Below are 25580 nucleotides of genomic sequence, written 5' to 3'. Positions count from 1 at the left end.
ATAGCTATGTAACCTTAAGCAACTCACTTACCATCTCTGAGTCTGTTTCCTTGTCTGTAAAACAAGGACAACAGTTACCTTTCTGGGACCTAGCATTCAATAGGCACTCAGTCAGTGAGCATGATTCCCTAAGGTGGAAGAGTTTGTATCACCTTTGGGATTTCCAGTGGGTTTGGGGTGTTTTCTGCCATACTCCCAGTAGACTCTATACCTTCTGACTACCCTAGACCATAAAGGAACAAATAAAAAAGACTCAAGACTGAACACAACACAGAAATGAGTCAAAAGAAAGCTCTTTATTGACTGAGTCAGCAACTCAGGGCTGGCACCCATCAGCTTCAAACCACATCTTATCCCGTTTACTCCTGTCCGCTCCCATCTACTTTGCCCTCTTCCAGGCTGAAATCTTGCTTTCAGGCAAGGGCTTCCGGCCAGCCTTGCATTAGTTCTCGGCTATGGTCTTCTGAACCCAGTCCTGGATGGAAGTCACCTTCACATACACACCATACTCAGCCACAGCACAGCTCTTATCAAAGCTTAGGATCCCAGCTGCGTACCAGGTGTCCTCCTCCAGGTCGTGAATGGCAAAGGCACTGCCCGCATCGCCATAGCAGGTGTCTTCCTGGTACTTAGACATGCCAGCACAGAAGGTGTGTTCATTCAGTATGGGCTGCACCCCTACAGGGCTCTTTGGTGTCTTCTTTTCGGGGACTGTGCTGCCTTCATAGTGCCTTACGCATTGGTCTTGGTCAGCCACAGGCAGCATGACATACTTCAGATGGTCAGTAAATTTAAAATTGGCATTTCGCCCCCAGCCAGAAACATAACCCACACGCCCTACTTCTGCATAATCCTTTGAAGGTAGGCAGATGGGCATCACTCTCTCATTAACAGGCACTTTCTGTTTGAGTTTGATGAGCCCAATATCTACCTGGGAGTAGTTAGGGTGTAGAACCACCTTCTCAATCTCTACAAGCTGCTTTTTCCCCACATAGAGTGTTAAAGTAGGGGCAATGTCTTTCGCTGTTGCATTTTCTGAATGGTTCAGGAACAGATTTTTAGCCGTGGTCAACAGCCATTGTTCACTGATCAGCGTGGCCCCTGTGGTGAGATTATGGCGGGAGACCATCTTAGCCTGCCAGGGAAAGCTGCCTTTGGCATCCAGGTGTCCACCCAGGATCCGCTGCACCGGGTTTGCTGGATTCTTGGGCTTCCCACATACTGTCAAGGAGAGCAAGACACTCGTGAGTGGAAATGTGTGAGAGCCTTTCCATCTGAGAAACGGGTGAAAGCATGGGCGGCTGTCACTGCTGCATAAACTAGAAAGATTTAAATGCTTTGCCCTTACCACCTGCTCATCTGATTTCCAATAGTTGCAGTTTTAAAATAATTCTGTTTTTTAAATTGTTTACATTATAAAAAGCTCTATTTCCCACTTTTCTAACAAAGGAAATGGGAAATACTGAGATTTTTTAATGCTGGCTGGTGAACTCTATTATATTTAAACAATTATCCCAACAAAGGAATTTCCACAATTCCCTGAAATTCATTGAAAGGGCTAGGGGCTACAATAATTCATTCTCTCTAAAGAAAGATGAATCTAGAGCAGCACTGGCTGGAGCTCAGATTTTGTAGATGGTGCAGTTAATACGAGGCAGGTTGGTAGTTCCACACCACTCACAGCAGAAGAGGCTGGGTCTTTGCCTCTGGTTCCGAGAATGAAAGGAGAGAGCAACAGCTCCTCCTAATAACGAGAAGCAAGAGTCCCAGCCCATGTCCAGCCTCCTGCTAGGCTTCCATGGATTAAGATTTTATGTCATCCCTTGACTTGTTCTCTTTGGAGCCTGCTTCTCCTTAGACCCAGGGCTCTCTAGCAGGCTCTCTGTATGCACAGGCTCTCCTGATCTGTGGGCAGTGTAGACAGTGGATGCAGCCAGTGCCCTTCAGGCCCCAATGATCAAGACCCTTAGACGCTTGGTGACCCTTAGGGAGTCATCACCTAACTGCTTAAGTCTCTCCCTGGCCGGCTGTGGTTCTGCCACATTCCTCCTCTTGGCTTTTGTGTGCTCAGAGGAAGCTGCACTGGAAGGCTGTGCCTCTAGGACATTCCCCGCTGGACGCCTGCCTGCTCTCTTAAGTGCTGAGCACCCACCTGCTTCACATTCAGGAAGTTTATCTCCAACAGCCTTATTTATCCAGTGCTTCTCATTGTTTAAGGTGTACACTCCTGAAACAAAAGGCAAGAAATGAGCCAAAGGAGAAGTCAAGTCTAGACCCAGTGCAGAGTGAGAAGGCATTTAAAGAGAAGAACTAAAAGGAAGAGGAAAAGGGGGCAAAAAGGAAGGGAAAAAGGAGAGAGAATATGAGGAGGAGGAAGGGAGAGAGTGCTGTGCTGGAAGCCAAGTGCCTGTACACCACTTAAGCCCAGCAGAACACACTGTGGTCATGGCGGTCACAGCCAGGCAGTACAGGGAGGGCTCAGCGTTCAAATCCTGACTCTGCCTCTTACAGGCTGCTTGAATTTGGGCAAGATACTCAACCTGTGCCTCAGTTTCCTTATCAGCAAAGTGAAAACAGTAAACTCTATTCAGAGGGATACCGTGAGGACTAAATGAGCAAATAAATATAAAGCCCTTAGAGCAGTGCCAGGACAGCAAGACTCCACTAGGTGAGGGTGACATCGTCATCAGCATTCCTTCTTTTCCCACATCTCCTGCTGGAGATGTAAATCTGACTCTGAGATTTACATGAGGTAGGCTGCATGGCATTGCCTCCCTTTAACAAAACAGAAAACTTGAGGCTGACAAAAGTTAGTCTGCCCAAAGGGCCATGGCTACTGGCAACAAAACGCTTATTAGAACCTAAATCTCCTGGCTCCAAGGAGAGCAATGAACTTTCTGGCGAATCACCTCAGCACCACCCATCATGGAAATGTCAGAGAAGGGAGTTGTATGTAGGGCATGGAGACAGTTGTCCACGTCTTACCATCTCCTTCTGTGCGCAGCCTATAGTAGTTCTTACACTGGTAGCGAACCGAGTGCTCCACATAGCCATGTGCAATCTCGGGGGGCTTCGGGCAGCCATCACCTGCAAAGAGAGAGAAGCTAGAGAGTTTACTATTTGGAAATTGTTCCCAGTGAACCATGAAAAGTCAGATGAGTGGAAGCTGCTCTGCACATCAATCTCCTTCCACGCCGAATGGAAGCCAATGGAAAGGCAAGCTCCCGTCATTTCTGGCAGGATTACCAATGTTCTTTATGGTCCTGAAAGCCCAGAGGTTGAGATAAGAAGGGGGAATTGGGTGTTCTCAGAGAGAGAGTGCAGACCCGAGAGGGTCAGAGTGGGATGCGGCGGCGCCAGGGATGCACGCTCCTACCCAACCAAAGACTGACCTGCGATATCCGTGACATCATTGCCTGAGTCCACTGCAAAAAGCTGTCCCCAGAGCAGGAGGGCAATGACAGCTCCCAGGGCCCTGCAGAGAGAAAACAAGAAGGAGTGGAAAGCTGGTCTCCCTGCTTCACAGCACATGCATGCATCCACACACACATGCATGTACACACACACACACACACACATGCATACACACACACTCCTCCCACTTAGTAGCCAGAAAAGAAAGTCGATATATGGAAGTGCTAGGACCAAGAAGTTGCCCCCACCCCTGCCCATACACACTTTAGCAGCTTCTCAGCATACCAAGCTTCCAGCAAGCTCTGTCCTGCTGGGAATTCTGCAGAAGCTTCAGAGAGGGATAGGAAGGCACATAGGTTGGGGGGTGGGCTCAGTTTCTGGCCGCATTCGGGAAAGTACATTGGCGATAACACAGGAGCCCTCCAGGAAAGAGAAACCTCCCTCAGACACCCCAAAGATAGTGTTAATAAAATGTAGATAACTCAGAGATGGGAACTTTGGGCTTACTGTGCTATTCCTCTACTTCTTGATATTTTCTGTAATAAAAGGTTCCTTAAATATATAATTTTAAACACGTGGTTATTTCTAGTATTTTATGATAATTCACCTTTAGGAAATGGTATCTCAAACCCCAAAATGCCAGAAGGTTACCCGGAAGAGAACTGGTGTCCGAAAGCAGGACTGTGGCCATGGGCGTTGACCCACAGGCGCCATCTGCCTGTTCACCATCTCACTAACAGACGCCGACCATTCCGGCACTACTTGCTTCTATTAAAATAGTTTCTAGGCAGCGCGGTGGCTCACGCCTGTAATCCCAGCACTTTGGGAGGCCAAAGCAGGCAGATCACGAAGTCAAGAGATCAAGGTCATCCTGGCCAACATGGTGAAACCCCGTCTCTACTAAAAATACAAAAATTAGGTGGGGATAGTGGTACACACCTGTAGTCCCAGCTACTTGGGAGGCTGAGGGAGGAGAATCGCTTGAACCTGGGAGGTGGAGGTTGCAGTGAGCCAAGATCACGCCACTGCACTCCAGCCTGGTGACAGAGCGAGACTCCATCTCAAAAAAAAAAAAGTTTCTAGTCTTATTATTTCAACATTTCAAAAAGTCTTTATTTTTATAAGATCTAAGTGCCTTAATTAGATGTATCCCAGGTATTAGTGTGTATCCCAGGTACTAGTCAATTAATTGTGTCATTCAAATGTGTTACTATTAGTCTTCCTTATTGTACATTTTTAAAGAGGAAAATATCTGCTAATAAATATACTCAGGATGCCAGGAAGCCTACCACGGGAGCTGATGACATCCCCTACAAACACAAAAATGTAACCTCAAGGAAAAAGACACTCCTGAGAGTAAATCTCATCTCCTGGGAAAGTCAGCAGCACTGTCTTCTATGGATGCAGAAAAGGAGAAGATTTAACACACTAAGCCCTTTAGTTCACTATAATTTAGCCCATTTGCCCTGTTTCTTTGTTCTATTTCTGCATCTCTACCGATGTACACAAAAAAGACTGAAATAAAGAACCAGAGGAAAGGCAGGAGGGAAAGCTGTGGACCCACCTCATCTTGGTTGGTCTTGCCTCTGGAAGAGCAGTGCTGTGGGGCATCTGCTGGTCTTTTTATGCTGCCACTAGCTCACTTCTCCCCCTTCTCCATTTCGTAATTCCTGTGTCTACAAACTTTGGCCCTGGTAAGGTCACTATCTTTTCCAGTAAAAAAAACCACAAACAATACCCATGTTAAGAGTTGAGCTCTTGCTTCACACTTGATTTTCTTGTGGTGTTCTGTTACAAACCCCAAAGAAACCTGGCAACTTTATGACCCACGAACCTGCCAAAGTATTTCCTGAAATCAGCAACTGGGCAGGACAGGGCGGCGGCAGGAACCATCAATCTGTCTCTTTATCTTGGAGGATTTTCACACTGCAGAAGGGCTCATTTTGAGTTGTTTCAAACCCATTGTAGACATTTCTGCAGCCTAGCTTAGGTGGGGCTCTAAAGAAATCACTTCCTTTTCACAGTATTTCTCTCCACCTTGTGTGTGGCTGTCTCCCTATTGCTTAAAAGCTCTCCAGCCTGAAATCAGTAAATGTGTTTATTGTGTCTTCTCTGATTGCTCTTTGCAAGAAATCGCACAACTAGTTAAAGCTATAGTGTAGACTGACACAGACCATACTCAATGGCAGTGGTTCTCATGGTTTTATAGTCTGGTGATTAGCCTAAATGGGCAGATGAGAAAAATCAATATGTCTCAGTCAAATGTCTGCACCTGTGTGTATCCCAGGTACTAGTCAATTGAAACTTAGTAGCAACTCAATACAAGGTTTGATTTATTCATTAAAAAGGGTTAGTTGTTCTTAAATTAGAGTGTACAAAAGAATTACTTTTGGATAATCATGGTGACACTGATGTAATAGCAAAGTAACTAGAAAGAAGACAAATGCCCATCAACAAGAGGAAGGGTCAATACTGTGTTGTATGTGGATATAATGGAATATTATACAGCATAAAATGAATAAACTCTGCAAGAACATGGATAATCTTATAAACATAATGTTTGAAAGAAAACCGCAAGTTTCAGAAGATTACCTTCAGTATGATAGCAGTCTTCTAGAGATCAAAACCAAGTAAAACTTGGCAATGGATTCTTAGATAATGACACCAAAATCACCAGCAATCAAAGAAAAATTAGATAAATTGGGCTTCATCGGAATGAACATTTGTGCATCAAAAGACAGTATTAAGAAAATGAAGACAGGCCAGGCGCGGTGGCTCACGCCTGTAATCCCAGCACTTTGGGAGGCTGAGGTGGGCAGATCATGAGGTCAGGAGTTTGAGACCAGCCTGACCAACGTGGTGAAACTACATCTCTACTAAAAATACAAAAATTAGCCGGGCATGGTGGCGCATGCTTTAATCCCAGCTACTCAGGAGGCTGAGGCAGGAGAATTGCTTGAACCCAGGAGGCAGAGGTTGCAGTGAGCCTAGATCACACCACTGCACTCCAGCCTGGGTGACAGAGCAAGACTCTGTCTCAAAAAAAAAAAGCGAAGACAGTCTACAGAATGGGAGAAAATATTTGCAAATTCTATATCTGATAAAGGGTTATTATCCAGAGCATATCCTACTACAACGACAAAAAGACAAACAAAGCATGGGCAAAGGATTTAAATAGACATTTCTCCAAAAAAATACATAAAGTGCCAAAAAGGCACATAAAAGATATTCAAGGCTGGGGAGTGACTCACACCTATAATCCCAGCACCTTGGGAGGCCGAGGTGGGTGGATCACCTGAGGCCAGAAGTTCGAGACCAGTCTGACCAATATGAATATGGTAAAACCCCATCTTTTCTAAAAATACAAAAATTAGCCAGGCGTGGTGGCATGCATCTGTAGTCCCAGCTACTACTTGGGAGGCTGAGACAGGAGAATTGCTTCAACCTGGGAGGCTGAGACAGGAGAATTGCTTGAACCTGGGAGGCAGAGTTTGCAGTGAGCCGAGATCGCACCACTGCACTCCAGCCTGGGCAACAGAGCGAGACTCCGTCAAAAAAAAAAAAGTCACTCACCACCATTGGAAAATGTCAATAGGGAAATTTGCAAATCAAAACCACAATGAAACACCACTTCACACCTACTAGGATGGCTACAAATTTGTGTGTGTGTGTGTGTGTGTGTGTGTGAAATGTTGGCAAGGATGTGGAAGAGTTAGAATCCCGGTACATTACCTTGCTAGTAAGAATGTAAAATGGTGCAGTTGCTATGGAAAACAGTTTTATGGTTCCTCAAAAAGCTAAGCATAGAATTGCCATCTGACCCAGCAATTCCACTTCAGGGTATACACCCGAAGAATTAAAATCAGAGACTCAGAGACTTGTACACCAATGTACATAGCAGCATTTTCACAATAGCCAAAAGGTAGAAGCAATCCAAGCGTCCATCCACAGACAAATGGATAAACAAACTGTGATATCTACATACAATGGAATATTATTCACGTATAAAAGGGAATGAAGTTGATACATGCTACATGAATAAACCTTGAAAACATACTAAGTGAAAGAAGCCAGACATAAAGGGACAAATATTACTTGATTCCACTTATAATAAAGTGTCTAGAATAGGCAAATGCCTAGAAACAAAAGTAGATTAGACTTTACTAGGGGCTGGGAGAAGCAAGAAATGGGAAGTGATTGCTTAATGAGTACAGAGTTCCTGTTTGGGGTGATGAAAAATTTTTGGAAACTGATAGTGGTGATGGTTGCACAACATTGCTGGTGTAATAAATGCTGCAGAATTGTACACTTCAGAATGGTTAAAATCAGAAATTTTATGTTATAAATATTTTACCACAAAAAATTCAAGAAGTAAATAAGTAAACTTATTTTTATTGGAGAAAAAGAAGAGAGAGAAAGAAAGAGAAAGAAAGAAAGAAAGAAAGAAAGAAAGAAAGAAAGAAAGAAAGAAAGAAAGAAAAGAAAGGAAGGAAGGAAGAAAGAAAGGAAAGAAAGAAAGAAAAGAAAGAAAGAAAAAGAAAGAAAGAAAGAAAGAGAAGACTCAGCAGTAAGTTGCTCAGGCATAGATATCAAAGAGTCAAAACTGTATTTTTAAATTTCTTGTTGGAATGGAAAACCCAAAATGTAAAATGTTATATCTCATGAGGAGGTAGGAGGAAGGCATAAGAGAAAGACACTTAGGTAAATATAAATAAATTGTTAATGACCCAGCTTTTGGGCTGAGTAGTAGGTTCATTAACGTACATTATATTATTGTGCTTTATTTTTAATAAAACACATATATGCCCACACATATATGTCACATATAATATTTTATAAGTATCAAATAAAATATTTTAAAATATGAAAGAGGAGGGAATCACCCGAAGGACATAGTGAGAGGCCCCTTTTCCATGAATTGGACCCAATAGGTCTGTGTGGGGATGTGAGAATCTACATTTCAAGCGTCCATAACTTCTCCCCAGCCCTGCAGGTACGAGGCAATAGACTGCAGCTCTTTAGTCATAAGCAGGAGCCCATTTCTCCACCTCTGGAATCTGGGATTGGCTCTGTGACTATGTTGAAATAGTAGCAAATGTAACAAGGATAGTCTTGAAACATGCTTGTGAATTGGGATTTGACTGCTTTTACAGCACCCAGAATCTGGGGGCTGCCCTGTGAATGAGCCCAAGTTATTCCTCCATTGCTGGAGAATGAAAGGTCCCCATAGAGCAGAACCCAGGCATCCCAGCTGACAGACAGCCAGCCCCAATTTCCCAGAAGCCCTCCACAGATGCATGAGTGAGCTCCTGCCAAGATCAGCTGAAACTGGTCCTGACCGAAACCACCTCCACCTAAGCCCAGCCCACATTGCTGACCCACAGAATCATAAGCTAAATAAAAGATGACTGTTCTAAGCTACAAAGCTTGAGGAAGACTCATTAGGTAGCAAATGTTAACCAGTAGAACTGGTGTTTGGAATGATGGAAATGGAGCTGCTCTGGCTGAATCTGGGGTGAAGGTGTTAGAATTCTGCTCCCTAGGTCCCTGGGTTTCTGCTATCCTCTGTCACAGCTTGTCTTTACCTGTGCTTTGCCACCCAGGTTTTCCTTCAATGGCCAGAAGGAGGGAGCTACACCCTACGTTTTCCAAAGAGAACCCACACTGTAGACTGTGAAGGATTCCACTAAACCTGGAACACTTCTGTCCTATGGCATCCTCATGCCCTCCTCCCCCTCCCACCTCATCCAGTCCATCATCGCTCCCCACAGAAACTGTCAAATCTCAGCCTCTCACAGTCTTCTATCTAGAGTCTTGCAAATGTCACAACCCCAGGCTTCTTTTTTCCTTTCTGTCCAGTTGCTGCTACTTTTCCACAGAGGGAAGAGATGGCCTCTATTTCTGCAGCTCTGTGGGTCCTCAGGGAAGCGGGGAGAACGCTGATCCTATGAAATGGAGGGAGAGACTTCCTCCTCGGACTGGTGCCCTCCTAGGGTGTCTAAAATGAAACATTTCTCACCACTGTTGTAGAACAATTGTTTACTCACCAGGTACATGAAAATTCACGTTCTTCCTCTGAAGATACTCTGAACTCTATTACTCTAACCCCTTGTCTTGGGCAACAGGGGAGCATTCACACACAGCCTTCCTGCCCTGGGCGTCTTTCATTAACTTGAGGAGAAACAGAATCCAGCCCAAAAGGCTTCTCTCTTTCACTGGACAAGTCAAGATGGGAGATAGCAAGTCAGAAGACTCCACCAAGGAAAGTAGAAATATATTTTGTTGGGAGAATAGAAAGCAGGAAAGCTTGAAATATTAATAGGCCAGGACAGCAGTTGACAGAGGAGCTTGAAGGGGAGAGTTTTGATTTTAGAAGGAAAAAATGATTTTTAAAAGTTCACTCTGCCAGCCAGGCATAGTGGCTCATGCCTGTAATCCCAGTGCTTTGGGAGGCCAAGGCGGGTCGATTGCTTGAGCCCAAGAGTAGGAGACCATATGGAATAAAATGAGCAACATGGTAAAACTCCGTCTCTACAGAAAATACATAAAAAATTATCCAAGCACAGTGGCACACAACTGTAGTCCCAGCTACTCTGGAGGCTGAGGAGTTTGCACCTGGGAGTTGAGGCTGTAGTGAACTATGATCATGCCACTGCACTTCAGCCTGGGTGACAGTGAGACCTTGTCTCAAAAAAACAAAAAGTTCACTCTGCCATTACAAAAGTCTTGAAATTTTGTAAGCTACCAAAAAATAAGAAATAAGTCTCTGATAATTTCACCACCTCAAGACAACCAATAATCATTAACACTTTAGTGTTACTTCCTTCCAGATTTTCTCTGTGCATACTTTTACACAATTTTGATCATTCTTTATATAGAATTTTTTGGTCTAACCTTTTCACCTGTTAGAAATGTAAAATGCTTGTTCCCCAGTGCCATAAAGAAATAGCACTTGAACATAAATTTAATTCTCTCAGCAAGGCAATTTTTACTTTCTGCAGAAAGGGTGCCCGTCACGGATGGAACAAAGACAAGAGCACACTTGAACAAAGGAGGTAAAAAACATTTATATCTGACCCATCCAGACCCTACTGCTATGTCCTGATTCCATTGGCTGGAACTGGACCTGACAGTCTAGGCAGCACCCGGTTGGCTAAAGGTTTAAAACTTTTTCTAAAGAGGTAATGGCAGAGGAGAACAAAGGAAAAGAGGAAGTTGCTTATAAAAAGACTTAGAAAAGTAATAACATTCCCAAATAAGGAAGGGGCATAGGCTGCAAGCTGTGGCATGCCTGTGCACATGTCTAGCACAGATATCTTGGTTAAAATACAGGGACATAGAATGTATTTATTTTCTTACATTTAACAGCTACATAGGATAGGGCTTAACAAAGAGTTATTAGCACAAAGCAAGGAGGCTTGAAGGAAGTTAGTTTTTAAAAGAAACTTATTTCTAACACTTATGATTTATTCTTTAACAAGAAGGGAAATTTTGAAGAGGAACTTTTTACTTTCTACATCACCCAGTGTTGTAGGCATTTTCCATGTTGCAGCAAACTCTTTAAAACATTTTAGGCTGGGCACGGTGGCTCACACCTGTAATCCCAGCACTTTGGGAGGCCGTGGCGGGCAGATCATGAGGTCAGGAGTTTGAGATCAGGCTGACCAACATGGTGAAACCCCATCCTACTAAAAATACAAAAATTGGCCAGGTGTGATGGCGTGTGCCTGTAATCCCAGCTACTCAGGAGGCTGAGGCAGGAGAATCGCTTGAACCTGGGCGGCGGAGGTTGCAGTGAGCCAAGATCGTGCCACTGCACTCCAGCCTGGGTAACAGAGCGAGACTCTGTCTCACAAAAAAAAAAAATCTTAAATGCTGTATTATACTCCTAACTTAAGGAGGTATCACATGTACTTTAATTTTGCTGTTATTAATAGCTTGCATACACACAGGGAAGTGAGTTAAGGAGACCACACTCATTTGACTCCATTTGGATGTACAATTGATCCAGCATCATTTACTAAAAACACCAAATCTTAAGTGTTCATCTCAATGAATCTTTATAGTATGAAATATTTCTAGCACCCCAGAAAACTCTTCTGGGTTCCTCTCAGTCCACACCCCACCCCTACCAAAGTAACCACTGTCCTGACATCTGCCATGATGGAATACTTTTGCCTGGTCCTGAACTTTGTATAAATAGAATCAAATAGTAGGCATTCTTGGTTTCTGGCTTGTTTTTTCAACATAATGTCTGTGGAAACATCCATGTTGTCACATTAGTTTCTTTTTTTTTATTGCTGAGAAGTATTCCATTGTGTGACTAAAGCACAATTGATGTATTCATTCTTCTGTAGATCGATGTATGGATTGATTCCATCTGGGGGCTACTGTAAACCAAGCTGCTATGAACATTCTTGCATATATCGTTTGGTGATTACCTGCACTCATTTCTCTTGGATACGTACCTGGCTGTGTCATAGGATAGGCATATGTCTAGCTTTAATAGATTCTGCCAGTTTTCCAATAAACTCTCCTATCAGCAGTATATCAAAGTTCCAGTTGCTCTGCATCCTTGCCAATACTTTTTAAGTTTTGCCATTCTGCATATGTGTAGTAAAATATAATAATGGAGGCCGGGCGCAGTGGCTCACACCTGTAATCCTAGCACTTTGGGAGGCCAAGGCAGGTGGATCACCTGAGTCAGGAGTTCAAGACCAGCCTGGCCAACATAGCGAAACTCCGTCTCTACTAAAAATACAAAAATTAGCCAGGTGTGGTGGCACGGGCCTGTAGTCCCAGCTACCCAGGAGACTGAGGCAGGAGAATCGCTTGAACCTTGGGGGCAGAGGTTGTAGTGAGCTGAGATCGCACCACTGCACTCTAGCCTGGGTGAAAGAGCAAGACTCCATCTCAAAAAATAAATAAATAAATAAAAATAATAATAATAATGGCTTTAATTTTGCATTTCCCCAATATCAAATGATGTAGAGCACTTTTTAGATTTGTGTTGGACCACTTAGGTATCCTCTTTACAGTATGTCTTCTCCTTGTAGATTTGTGGTCTTTTTCTAAAATATTCTGAATACTAGTCTTTTTTTGGATAAATGTATTGTAAACATGTTCTCCCATTCCATGGTTTGTCTTTTAATTCTTTTAATCTTGTATTTTGATGAACAGAAGTGCAGAATTTCTTAATCTTAAATAGTCCTAATTTGTCAGTTTTTTAAATTTCATAGTTAGTGATTTCTGTGTTCTGATTAAGAAATTTTTGCCTACAAGGTTCTGACAATATTCTCCTATATGTTTTTCTAAAAGTGTATTGTTTTATCTTTCAAATCTAGGTCTATGATCCATTTGGAATTAATGTTGGTATATGATGTGAGAGAAAAGTTCATTTTTTCCATATAGACATGCAATCGATCCAGTATTATTTGCTAAAATGACCATCCTTTGTCCCTGAATTCCAGTGGTATCTTTATTATAAATCAGGTGATTATATATGTGTTGGCCTCCTCCTGAATCCTCTGTTCTTTTCCATTAGTCTATTTGTCTAATCTGGAGCCATTGACATACTGTCTTAATAATGTGTGAAAGGGGGTTGGGCGCGGTGGCTCACGCCTATAATCCCAGCATTTTGGGAGGCCGAGGCGGGTGGATCATGAGGTCAGGAGATCGAGACCATTCTGGCCAACATGGTGAAACCCATCCCTACGAAAGTACAAAAAATTAGCTGGGCATGGTGGTGGGTGCCTGTAGTCCCAGCTACTCAGAGGCTGAGGCACGGGAATTGCTTGAACCCGGGAGGCGGAAGTTGCAGTGAGCTGAGATTGCACCACTGCACTCCAGCCTGGGTGACAGAACGAGATTCTGTCTCAAAAAAAAAATAAAATTAATAATAATAATAATAATGTGTGAAAGGAAACTATCTTAAACCCCCAGAATCACTAAGCTAAAGGGAAAAGTGAAGCAGAGAACTGCTTAGGGCAAACCTGCCTCCCGTTCTATTCAATGCCACCCCTCTGCTCACTGAGATAAATGCATATCCTTTTGCCTCTTTTGGAGAGGCTCATCAGAACCTCAAAAGAATGCAACCATTTGTCTCTTATCTACCTATGACCTGGAAGCCCCTTCCTGGCTTTGAGAGTTGTCCCGCCTCTGCGGACGGAACCAATGTTCATCTTACATATGTTGATTGATGTCTCAGGTCTCCCTAAAATGTATAAAACCAAACTGTGCTCTGACCGCCTTGGACATATATCAGGACCTCCTGAGGTTGTGTTGGGTGTGCGTCCTCAACCTTGGCAAAATAAGCTTTCTAAATTAACTGAGACCTGTCTCAAATTTTGGGGGTTCACAAATGGGAACTTTTTTGAGACAGGATCTCACTGTCTCCCAGGTGGGAGTGCAGGGACACGATCTGCAGCCTCAACCTCCTGGGCTACAACGATCCTCCCACCTCAGCCTCATGGGTAGCTGAGACTACAGGTATGCGCAACCACGCACAGCCAATTTGTTGTTGTTGTAGTTGTGGAGATGTGGTTTTGCCATGTTGACCAGGCTGGACTTGAACTCTTGGGCTCAAGTGATCCGCCCACCTCAGCTTCCTAAAGTGCTGGCATTACAGGCATGAGCCTCCACACCTGGCCAATAATGGGAACTTTATACTAAATCTTGCTATCTGGTATTATAAGTGTTCCAACTTTATTTTCTTTCAGAGTTTGTCTTGACTATTCTAGGTCTTTTCAATTTTATGTAAATTTTAAAATCAACTTTCCAATTCTCACAAAATGTCCTGATGGGATTTTTATTGGGATTACATTGAATCTCCAGATCACTTTGGGGAGAGCTGACATCTTGACTCTGTTGAGTCTTTCAAGTAATGCACGTAGCATCTCTCTTCATTTATTTAGGCTGTCTTTAATTTTAATGTCTTGTTCATATTGATACAGACCTCTGGCACCTCTTTCATTAGATTTATTCTTAAGCATTTGATGTTTATGTTATTGTAAATGATATTTTATTTAATTGATTTAAATAGTGTGGGAATAAATACCTCAGTAGCCATGAAATGAGAACCCTGGATTTTCCCAGGAGTATACATGACCTTCAGAATGGAGAGTGGAGTGTTGAATTCAGAACAGCACATGTTGTTCAGAATTGCAGTTTATCTTGATAAGAAAATTAAACAAAGACATTCACATGATTACACCTATTTCTAGAATTTCTCCTTTTTTCACAGTCACCAGGACCAGGGGCTATAAGGTCCCGCGGTGCCTGGAACATAGGCATTGCTTCCCAGTTGCACTCCCTTATGGTCAGCAATTCTCTTCTCCAAAACTGAGCCACTGGAGACACACATATTGATATTTTGTACCATACACATTGATATTTTAAGCTTTAAAAGCTTCTTAAAAGTACGATCATCCCTGACAGTTTGTAAATGAAGAACTTCCAAGATCCAGGCTGCTAAATCAAGTATTATCCTCAGACTAGCTTCCTGTCAGCAAAGACAGCCAACCAAGATGGGGAACCCACACAACCTGTCAAAACTTCCAAAGAGATGCTGCCTTTCCCAGCATGAAACTGGTCAGATGTCAAAGGCATGAGGACATTAGTATGAGTGTAAAAACTGACTCTATATTCAAAAGAATTCATATCAACCTTCTGCAATTTCTTCAACCTACCATGTTTGTGGGATGGGTCCTGGGAAACAAGGTAGGACCACATCGGTGTTTTTTCATTCACCATTATCTCTATACCCAGCAATGCCTGGCATACAACAGAGGCTCAGTCCGGTTGGTTGAAATGAATGGGTGATAAACATAGCCTCTGCCTTCAAAGAGTTCAGAGTAGGGGCAGAAATAAAAACTGTAACACGAGTAAGTAATGCCTGTATTGTCAGCTTCTATCTGCAGTGGAGAAGATCCAGCCCTCAGAAGCATAAAAGCTGTCCGCAGAACCAGCCCTGCAGGTACTTGAGGAGAAAAGCCAGTCAACTCCTAGTAATAACAGGTAACATTGGGAGGGTTCTGTGTGCCAGGCACTGTGCTATGTGCTTTCTGTGTATTTACTCATTTAATTCTTCAACAGCCCATAAGCATTGGGTCTTTTTATTATCTAATAACCCCGTTTTTTATAAATGGGGCACAGAGAGGATAAGGAACTTGTTCAAGGTAACACAGCTAGTAAAGAGAGGAGCCAGGATTCAAACCCAGGCCAAGCCCTTGACCACCCTGGGGTGCTACCTCTCCCACATGATGATCTACACAGAATTCTCAAGACTCCCTCACATGTGCTGGGCACAGTGTCTCATGCCTATAATCCCAGCACTTGGGAGGACATGCTGGAGGATCGCTTGAAGCCAAGAGTTCAAGGTGAGCCTGGGCAACATAGGGAGACCCATCTCTACAAAAACAAAAAATAAAAAAATAAGAAGTTAGCCAGGCATAGTGGTATGCACCTGTAGTTCCCGCTACTCAGGGGACTGAGTGGGGAGGATCACTTGAGCCTGGGAGAGGCTGCAGTGAGCTCTGATTGCGCCACTGTACTCCAGCCTGGGCAACAGAGCAAGACCCTGTCTCAAAAATAAAATAAAAAAGATTCCTTCACATAATCAGCCTCAAGGGCTCACCATTAGAGTCACTTTTAAGAGTCATCTGGAGACAGATCTTTCACTGGGTTAAGGCATTTCTTGCCTGGAAGGGATAACAAACTTGCTAGCTAACCACATTAGCCAGGCTAAGGGTGTCAATTCTACATGGCTATGGAAGCCCATTAAGAACCTTGTGTATCAGATTTAAACCATGACTGAGGCAGTGATGCCCAGCAAAGAGGATAAGGAGGACCTTAAAGCACTGGCACCCAAGGCTGGAGAAGCCTGAGGCTGCAAAGAGTTGGAGGTTTTCTCCAAGCATGACCCCTGTGTTGGCCTTGGGGACACTGGAGCAGGCAGAAACCACGTGGACCATGGCTGGGAAGCACATTAGGAAATAGATCAAGGAAACTACCTGACAAAGCATTTGGGCAAGAGTGCCCTGGGTGCCAGCCAGATGCAGAGAGGAGTTGAACTATGCACCCTGGTCATAGGACAGATCTCCAGAAGGAATGGAATTTAAATGGAGCTCTGCTTTTCAGCAGTCAGTGCAAGAAATCAAGGACTTGCATAAACTTGCCAAACCCCAAAGCAAATCCCCTCTCCACAAAAGAGGCACTGGGCTTGTCAGAGGGTGTGATCCACTGGATGCTGGCAGGCTGTTCTTCTGAGAGACTGAGAGATACTGGAAAACTCAGCATCTCGGGGAATGATTGAAAGAACAAGGGAATGAAAGAACATGAAGATGGGCCAACCTATTCACACACACACATATGTTTGTGTGTATAGATATTTGTATATATGTGTTTTTATTTTTAAATGATTGTATCAGGGTCTCAGATAGAGGTGAAATTCTAACCTACTCAGAGTAATTTCTTTTAGGTTCCCAGACCTGGGATCTGCATTTTTTGCTGTGCTGAGGTAGGAAGGTGTCACTAGATCCATTAAGAACTGCAAATTCAACATCTGTGAGAATGGTTGAAGCTCAAAAGGCTGGCCAGCTTCTCAAATACCCAGTGACTGAAATAACTGGCCAGTTTCTCAAATAGTCAAGGCAGTGCCAAGGTTACTACTCAGGAGAATGTCTTCCATGTGCCTGGGGCAGACAGGAAGTGTTCTGACCCTCTGCCCACAGCTTTGTTCCTGTACCCACCAACTCAAGTGATTAATGGGGTGGCAGGTGGTGCAGCAGCCAGGTGACCTTCACACACTGTAACTCCTTTCATTTCCTATGGGACACTTTCCAGATGGGGTTTTCAGCACTCAGGAAATCTCTTTGTGGCTGGCAGTAATGCAAGAAGTGCAGTGTTTATCCATTTCCTCTCCCGAAGCCCTGCCCTTTGGAGCCTCTTCCTTGTATTGCTGCCTGGGTATTTCACAAATTCCAGATCATTCCCACACTGTTCCTGCACACACACCACTATGCCCTGTCCCCTGCTGTCCTCTTGCATGTGACAAGCCACAGTGACTTTATTTCCTACGTGTCTAACCACAAGGCTCTTACAGAAATTTTCCCTGGCTGCCAAGACTCATTCAACATCACAGGTGGCCCAGACTAGAGGGTAGGTAAAATTATTGTCTCAGAATGTTCTTATGGTGTGTTGGGACCAGAGATCTGTACCTGGAGGAAAAAGAGAAACCCTGAAACATGTTTTAGCCAAGTAGGAAGCACATAACATCTCTTCCAAGCAAATATAAAACTATAGTAGACCTCAGTCTGGCTTCTTTATTAGCTAGGATTAAATTTGACTAAGTGACTTAACAGGGATTAAAGCACACAAGGTCCCAGCCTGGGCAACATAGTGAAACCCCATGCCTACAAAAAATACAAAAATTAGCCAGGTGTGGTGGCACACACCTGTAGTCCCAGTTACTCTGGAGGCTGAGGTGGGAGGATCACTTGAGCCCAGGAGATTGAGGCTGCAGTGAGCCATGATCATGCCAGTGTACTCCGGCCTGGGTGACAGAGCAAGTGAGACCTCGTCTAAAATTTTTTTTTTTAATTTTGAATTAAAAGCACACACACACACATACATACACACACACACACACACACACACACACACAAGGTTCTGTTTTCTTAAGTAAAAAAGGTAGGGAAGTAGACAGACAGAGCTGGTATTAGTGGCAGCATTAAGCTGTTTCCAGCTCTTGCCTCCATCATCCCTGCAGAGTGACCCTGATCCTTAGGTCTAAAATGGATGCCAGAGCTCCAGCCATCATACCCATATTCCAGGCAGCAGCAGACTTTCCAGAAACTTCACACAATACTTTCACATATATGTCATTGAATAGAACTTGGTCACAGGACCACATCCAACTATACTGAAAATCAGGAAATGTGTTTATGCTGGGAATCCAGAACATGGAACCATTGATACGGTTTGGCTGTGTCCCCACCCAAATCTCATCTTGAATTGTAGTTCCCATAATCCCTACATGTCATGGAAGGGACCCGGTGGAAGGTAATTGAATCAGGGGGCAGTTACCCTCATGCTGTTCTCATGGTAGTGAGTTCTCATGAGAGCTGATGGTTTTATAAGGGGCTTTCCCCGACCTTCACTCTGCACTTCTCAATCTGCTGCCATGTGAAGAAGAACATGTTTGCTTCCCCTTCCACCACGATTGTAAGTTTCCTGAGAACTCCCCAGCCATGCTGAACTGTGAGTCAATTAAACCTCTTTCCTTTATAAATTACCCAGTCTCAGGTATGTCTTTATTAGCAGCATGAGAACAGACTAAAACAGCCATCTACAAGATAACTGGGCTGATCTCACAAGAGGTTAATATTCTAGATTAAAAGAAACTAGCTGGGCACAGTGGCTCACACCTGTAATCCCAGCACTTTGGCAGGCCAAGGTGGGCGGATCACCTGAGGTCAGGAGTTTGAGACCAGCCTGGCCAGCATGGTGAAACCCCGTTTCTACTAAAAATACAAAAAAAATTAGCCAGGTGTGGTGGCAGGCGCCTGTAATCCCAGCTACTTGGGAAGCTGAGGCAGGAGAATCGCTTGAACCAGGAGGTGGAGGTTGCAGTGAGCAGAGATTGCGCTATTGCACTCCAGCCTGGGCAACAGAGTGAGACTCCCTGTCAAAAAAATAAAAATAAATAGACCGGGCGTGGTGGCGCATGCCTGTAATCCCGGCACTCTGGAAGGCCGAGGCTGGTGGATCACGAGGTCAGGAGATCAAGACCATCCTGGCTAACACAGTGAAACCCCGTCTCTACTAAAAAATACAAAAAATTAGCCGGGCGTAGTGGCGGGCGCCTGCAGTCCCAGCTACTCGGGAGGCTGAGGCAGGAGAATGGCGTGAACCCGGGAGGCGGAGCTTGCAGTGAGCCGAGATCACGCCACTGCACTCCAGCCTGGGCGACAGAGCGAGACTCCGTCTCAAAAAATAAAAATAAATAAATAAAATAAATAAACTAAAGAGGCATATGGATGAGCCTTGATTGGATATGGAAGATATTTTGGATTCAACAGGAGAAATTTGAACATGAACTCAGTGTTAGATGATATTAGCAAATCATGGTTAATTCTCTTATGTGTGATTATAGACTTATGGTTACATAGGAGCATGTACTTAAATAATGCAGGTTACAAAATACTTAGGAGTGAATCAAAATACACAATAAAAATAGGTTAAAAGATTGGCAGAGCCAACAGGGAAAAGATAGTAAGAATTACTGAGTGTAGGTGGAAGGAGTATGGATATCTATTATACTATTCTTTCAGATTTTCTGTATATCTAAATTTTCTTTTTTTTGAGACAGAGTCTTGCTCTGTCACCTTGGCTGGAGTGCAGTGGCACGATCCTGGCTCACTGTAGCCTCTGCCTCCCAGGTTCAAGCAATTCTCCTGCCTCAGCCTCCTGAGTAGCTGGGACTACAGACATGCGCCACCATGCTCGGCTGATACTTGTTTTCTTAGTAGAGACAGGGTTTCCCCATGTTGCCTAGGCTGGTCTAGAACTCCTGGCCTCAAGTGATCTGCCCATCTTGGCCTCCCAAAGTGCTGGGATTACAGGCATAAGCCACCATGCCCAGCCTAAAATTCCTTATAATACAAATTATACAAATTACAGGAGGGTAATTATCTATTTGGGCTGACTGTTCCTCAGCTTTCTCATGTGAGGCTGATGGCCTCCTAGTGAAAATGAGTGAAGTTCCTGTCAGTATTCTGGAACCAGTTGACACTCCAGTCTGAGGATTGGGTTGAAGCCCATGGTCTCAGCCAAGATGGATCTCAGAGCTTGTGGATGTGGTGAGAGAAAGCTGCCCTCCAGCCTCAGCTTCTCCAATAGTCTTCTGTCATCACCCAGCACTGCTGCGAGGATCCACAAATCCCATCACCTATTTGAGATAACAACATGGCAGAAGATAGAAAATGAATCTAAGACATCTTATATAATGGAGACATCAGTACTCTGTCAGGACATGACTGGGTGGAGCAGAACAAATGCCAGACTTGAGATTAGGGGAATTTGTTGCCCCCTCCACCATTTCTGCCCATATCACCTTGGAGCAGGTGCTTAATCTTTTTCCTTGCCTGTAAAATGGGGATTGTAATTGCCACCCTCACCTACTCCACAGAGCTGTCTGAGGCTCAAATAAGATAATGTGTGTGATTTCTGGAAAATGTGCAAGACCATTTGGAAGAAAATCCCGCTTGTCCCTGAACTACTACTTCATCCTGTTAGGCTCACATACAATTATCCACAGCCCCCAGAACCAGGTGAACTTTTTCAAAACCCTGCTTGTGGTGGTTGAAAAATACCTCCACAAATTATTGGACATTCCTCCCTTCAAAAGTGGAAGCCACCACATTTTTCTTCACCAGCTTGCTTGGAAAAAAAGAAAACAAAAGTGGAAGCCCTTCCCTTGAGCGGTGGGCTGGACTAAATGACTTGCTTCTAACATAGGGTTGCCAGAGAAAATATATGATACCAAATGAAATTTGAGTTCAGATAAATAACAAATAAATTTTAGAATAAGTATGTCCCGAATACTGCATGGGATAGACGATAGACTTATACTAAAAGTGTATTCATTGTTTATCTCAAATTCAAATTTAACTGGGCATCCTTTTGTTTTAGTTTTGCTTAAACTAGCAACTCTATTCCAATGTGTAGAATGAGGCTGGGCACAGTAGCTCATGCTTGTAATCCTAGCACTTTGGGAGGCCAAGGCTGGAGGATCACTTGAACCCAGGAGTTTGAGACTAGCCTGGGCAACATAGTAAGACCCAATCTCTACAAAAAATACAAAACTTAGGGAGCCCTAGGGGCATGTGCCTGTAGTCCCAGCTACTCAGGAGGCTGAGGTGGGAGGATTGCTTGAGCCTAGGAGGTTGCAGTGAGCCGTGATCATGCCATTGCACTCCAGCCTGGGTGACAGAGCAAGACCCTGTCTCTATAAATAAAATTAGAATGAATGTGGCATAAGTAATGATGTGTGACTTCCAAAACTAGGTCATAAAGGCACTGTAGCTTCCACCTTGCTCCCTCTTAGATCACTCACTCTGGAGGAGCTGGACGCCATGTTGTGAGGACACTCAAGCAGCCCTATGGAGAGGTTCACCTACACTTCCTGCCAACAGCTTGCATCGGGAGGAGATGCTCATACCCTGGGGCCCCAGTTCTAAATGAATCCTGGCCTCATGGTTTAGGGAAGTTATTTAATCTCTCAAAGCCCTTGTTTTATCTGTAACTATGGGTATACTAATATCTATTTTCAGGACCCATTTGTGATAATCAGAAATATCAAAAATAATAGTTAACATTTATTACAAATTTAGAATATGCTAAGCACTATTCTAAGCACTTCACATTTAATCCATGTAGTAACCCTCTGAGATTGGTGCTGTCCTTATTCCCATTTTACACATTGGGAAACTGAGGCACACAAAATTTACATGATCACCCACAGCTAATAAGTATGTAATGTGATGGGCACATAATATGCATCCTTTTTTTTTTTTTTTTTTTAAGACAGAGTCTTGCTCTTGTTGCCCAGGCTGGAGTGCAATGGCCTAATCTTGGCTCACCGCAAACTTCTGGCCCCCGGGTTCAAGTGATTCTCCTGCCTCAGCCTCCCGAGTAGCTGGTATTACAGGCATGTGCCACCATGCGCAGCTAATTTTTGTATACTTTGTAGAGATGGGGTTTCACCATGTTGCCCAGGCTGGCCTCGAACTCCTGAGCTCAACCAATCCTCCCTCCTTGGCCTCCCAAAGTGCTGGGATTACAGGCTTGAGCCACTGCACCCAGCCTGCATCCTTTTATTTTTTTTGAGACAGAGTCTTGCTCTGTCACTCAGGCTGGAGTGAAGTGGCACCATCTTGGCTCACTGCAACCTCTACCACTCAGGTTCAAATGATTCTCCTACCTCAGCCTCCCGAGTTGCTGGGACGACATATAGGTGCGCACCACCACACCCGGCTAATTTTTGTATTTTTAGTGGAGACGGGGTTTCGCCATGTTGCCCAGGCTGGTCTCAAATTTCTGGCCTCAAGTAATCTGCCCACCTCAGCCTCTCAAAGTGCTGGGATTACAGGTGTGAGCCACCATGCCCAGCCAATATTTATCTTTTTAAAAGTTGCTGTTGCGGGTGGCTCACACCTGTAATCCCAGCACTTTGGGAGGCCGAGGTGGCAGATCACTTCAGGTCAGGAGTTCGAGACCAGCCTGGCCAACATGGTGAAACCCCAGCTCTACTAAAAATACAAAAAATTAGCTGGGCATGGTGGCGAGCTCCTGTAATCCCAGCTACTCTGGAGGCTGAGGTGGGAGAATCGCTGGAACTTGGGAGGTGGAGGTTGCAGTGAGCTGAGATCGCACCACTGCCTGCACTCCAGCCTGGGAAACAGAGTGAGACTCCGTCTCAAAAAAAATTAATTAATTAATTAATTTAAAAATTTGCTGTTAGCATATCATTGAACCCTCCAAACCACTGTTTTTACAGTTGAGAAAACAGGGCCTCAGAGAGGTTAGGTAAATCTTACAAGGCTGACTCCAATGTCTATACATCCACCTTACACCCAGTGAGTTTGGGGTCAATAGCACACCACCTGGTGCCCTCCTGCCCCACCCCTGGATGGAATGGGCCATTTTCCTGATATACCCCTAAGTCCTCCGCCAGTGCTCCTGGTTCATGGACATTACTAATCACTACCAAGGATTGGTATTGTCAAATTTTGCCCCCAGACAAGATCGACCTGAGAGATGCATCTAAATTAAATTATGTACACAATTAGAACAAAGAGGAGTCTGGACTTCTCAAAAATACTAAGAGGTTTTCCTTTAATCAGCATTTTTGAAAGCTCCAAACGCAATTGGCAGTCTCTCTAAATTTTTAAAGGAGACTAACCACAACAATTAACCAGTGTCTCTAAAACAGAGACCCCTGTATCTCCCTGCTCCCCCACTTGCATTCCACCTCCATTTTTTCCATCTCACCACCACTCTCTTTGCCTGGAACATTGCAAGGACCCTGAGGGTACCAGCAAAAGCCCTTTGAGCCCCTCCAGCTCCACCAAGATTGCAGACAACTGGCTGCATTTCTCCTGAGTCTCAGACTCCCCACCCAATTCTGGTCCTGAGTTCTGTTCAGCTAGATATTCTCACTCCTCGATGAAGTGGTGAGTTTTTCCTTGAGACTTTTTGTTTCTCAGGAAGGGGGTAATCTGGGGTTCTCCCCTGTGTGCACGTGGATAACTGTATGCCATTTCTCCTGCTCAACTCCTTTGTGAGGTGATTTTTCAGTGAACTTTCAGAAGGCAAAGGGGAAGCTTTCCCTTGGACCCTACAGTTTTGGTGCTGTGGCCAGGCTCTCTGCTCTTCTAGAAGCCACGGTAAAGGGAACCCAGGGTTTGACAATGGGCAAAAGGGTAAGAATTCCTCAACAGTCAGGCTCCCAGCCTGTCTTCCTGTGAAACCCAGTTGAGCAGACAGGAAAAAATAACCGTTTATCTCCTCTACATAATCTCGATTAATGGGAGTGATATGGTTTGGCTCTGTGTTTTCCACAAAAATCTCACCTTGAATTGTAGTAATCCCCATGTGTCATGGGAGGGACCCAGTGGGAGGTAATTGAATCATGGGGGCAGATTTTTCCCGTGCTGTTCTCCTGATAGTAAGTCTCACAAGATCTGATAGTTTTATAAAGGGGAGTTCCCCTGCACATGCTCTCTTGCCTGCCACCATGTATGACATCCCTTTGTGCTTCCTTCGTCTTCCACCATGATTGTGAGGCCTTTCCAGCCATGTGAAACTGTGAGTCCATTAAATGTCTTTTCTTTATAAATTACCCAGTCTCAGGTATGTCTTTGTTAGCAGCAGAGAACTGACTTATTCAGGGAGAAAAGGATTTGTGTGACTAGTTTTGGGTATAGAACTCTGGTGTGCTTTTTGGTAGTTTTTGGTATGAATATTCTTATTGTTTAATCCCTTTAACTGACTGAAATAGTGTTTTCCTTTGTCTTCATCTTCCTGTGTCATTCTGTCACCAAGAGGGGTAGAACACGAGGCTAAGCCCCTAGAAGCCTGCCTATTCAAGCCAGCCCTGCAGACTGCTCAGTTTGTGCTTCCAATCAACATACTTTTTTGGGACAGGGTCTTGCTCTGCCGCTCAGGCTGGAGGGCAGTGGCACAATCATGGCTTACTGCAGCCTCAACCTCCAGGGCTCAAGCAGTCCTCTCACCTGAGCCTCCTGAGTAGCTGGGACTACAGGTGGTTGCCACCACACCTGGCCAAATTTTGAAATTTTTTATAGAGACAAGGTCTCTTTTCTGTCCCAATAAAAGTACACACATTAAAAAAAGCAACAGGGTCTCACTGTGTTGCCCAGGTTAGTCCCGAACTCCTGGTGTTACTGGTTGAAGGTGTCCACGTTCCTGGAGTCTTGAACAAAGAATTGGACAAAATGCACAAACAGAGCAAGGAAAGAATGAAGCAACAAAGCAGAGATTTGTTGAAAATGAAAGTGCACTCCACAGGGTGGGAGCGGGCCTGAGCACAGGGGCTCAAGACCCCCACTATAGAATTTTCTGGGGTTTCAATACCCTCTAGAGGTTTCCATTGATTACTTGGTGTATGTCCTATGTAAATGAAGAGGATGAAGTAAAGTTACAAAGTCATTTACTCAGTGTATGCCCTATGTAAATGAAGAGGGTATTTCCTGTCATAGCTGAAGTGTTTCCACTTGATTTAGTTCTAGGAAGTCAGCGTGAATCAGCCTTATGTTCCCTATCTCCAGACCCTATTCTCCTACCTCACTGGGCTCAAGCAGTTCTCCCACCTTGGCCTCCCAAAGTGCTGGGATTACAGGTATGAGCGGCAGTGCCTGGCTTCAACACACATTTTGTTCTGAACATGTCAAGTTCTTGGAGGAGTTTGTCTTAAGAAGTCACTGTGGGGGCTGGGCACGGTGGCTCACACCTGTAATCCCAGCACCTTGGGAGGCCAAGGTGGGCAGATCACGAGGTCAGGAGTTCAAGACCAGCCTGGCCAACATAGTGAAACCCGGTCTCTACTAAAAGTACAAACAATTAGCTGGGTGTGTTGGCACGTG

General features: G+C 44.2%; 2 protein-coding genes across 2 annotated transcripts in view; one reads left to right on the top strand and one right to left on the bottom strand.

Moving 5' to 3' along the window:
• The window catches only part of TXNL4B (thioredoxin like 4B), a 66479-nt gene that overhangs the window by 34343 nt on the left and 6556 nt on the right, over window positions 1-25580 (top strand). The window contains exon 4 of the mRNA XM_030794507.1: window positions 15320-15429. Coding sequence (XP_030650367.1) covers window positions 15320-15429 — 110 coding nt within the window. The remainder of the gene's footprint in view (window positions 1-15319; window positions 15430-25580) is intronic.
• Window positions 278-5131, bottom strand: LOC100579584 (haptoglobin). The gene is made up of 5 exons (XM_012504742.2): window positions 4979-5131; window positions 3393-3475; window positions 2986-3087; window positions 2153-2227; window positions 278-1221 (listed from the first exon to the last, which is right to left on the bottom strand). The coding sequence occupies exons 1-5, from the start codon at window positions 5023-5025 to the stop codon at window positions 443-445; spliced, it is 1086 nt and encodes a 361-aa protein (XP_012360196.2). The 5' UTR covers window positions 5026-5131; the 3' UTR covers window positions 278-442.

This window comes from Nomascus leucogenys, chromosome 2, assembly GCF_006542625.1.
Source record: "Nomascus leucogenys isolate Asia chromosome 2, Asia_NLE_v1, whole genome shotgun sequence".
NCBI classification, from domain to species: domain Eukaryota; kingdom Metazoa; phylum Chordata; class Mammalia; order Primates; family Hylobatidae; genus Nomascus; species Nomascus leucogenys.
This window is presented reverse-complemented; position numbering and strand designations above follow the sequence as displayed.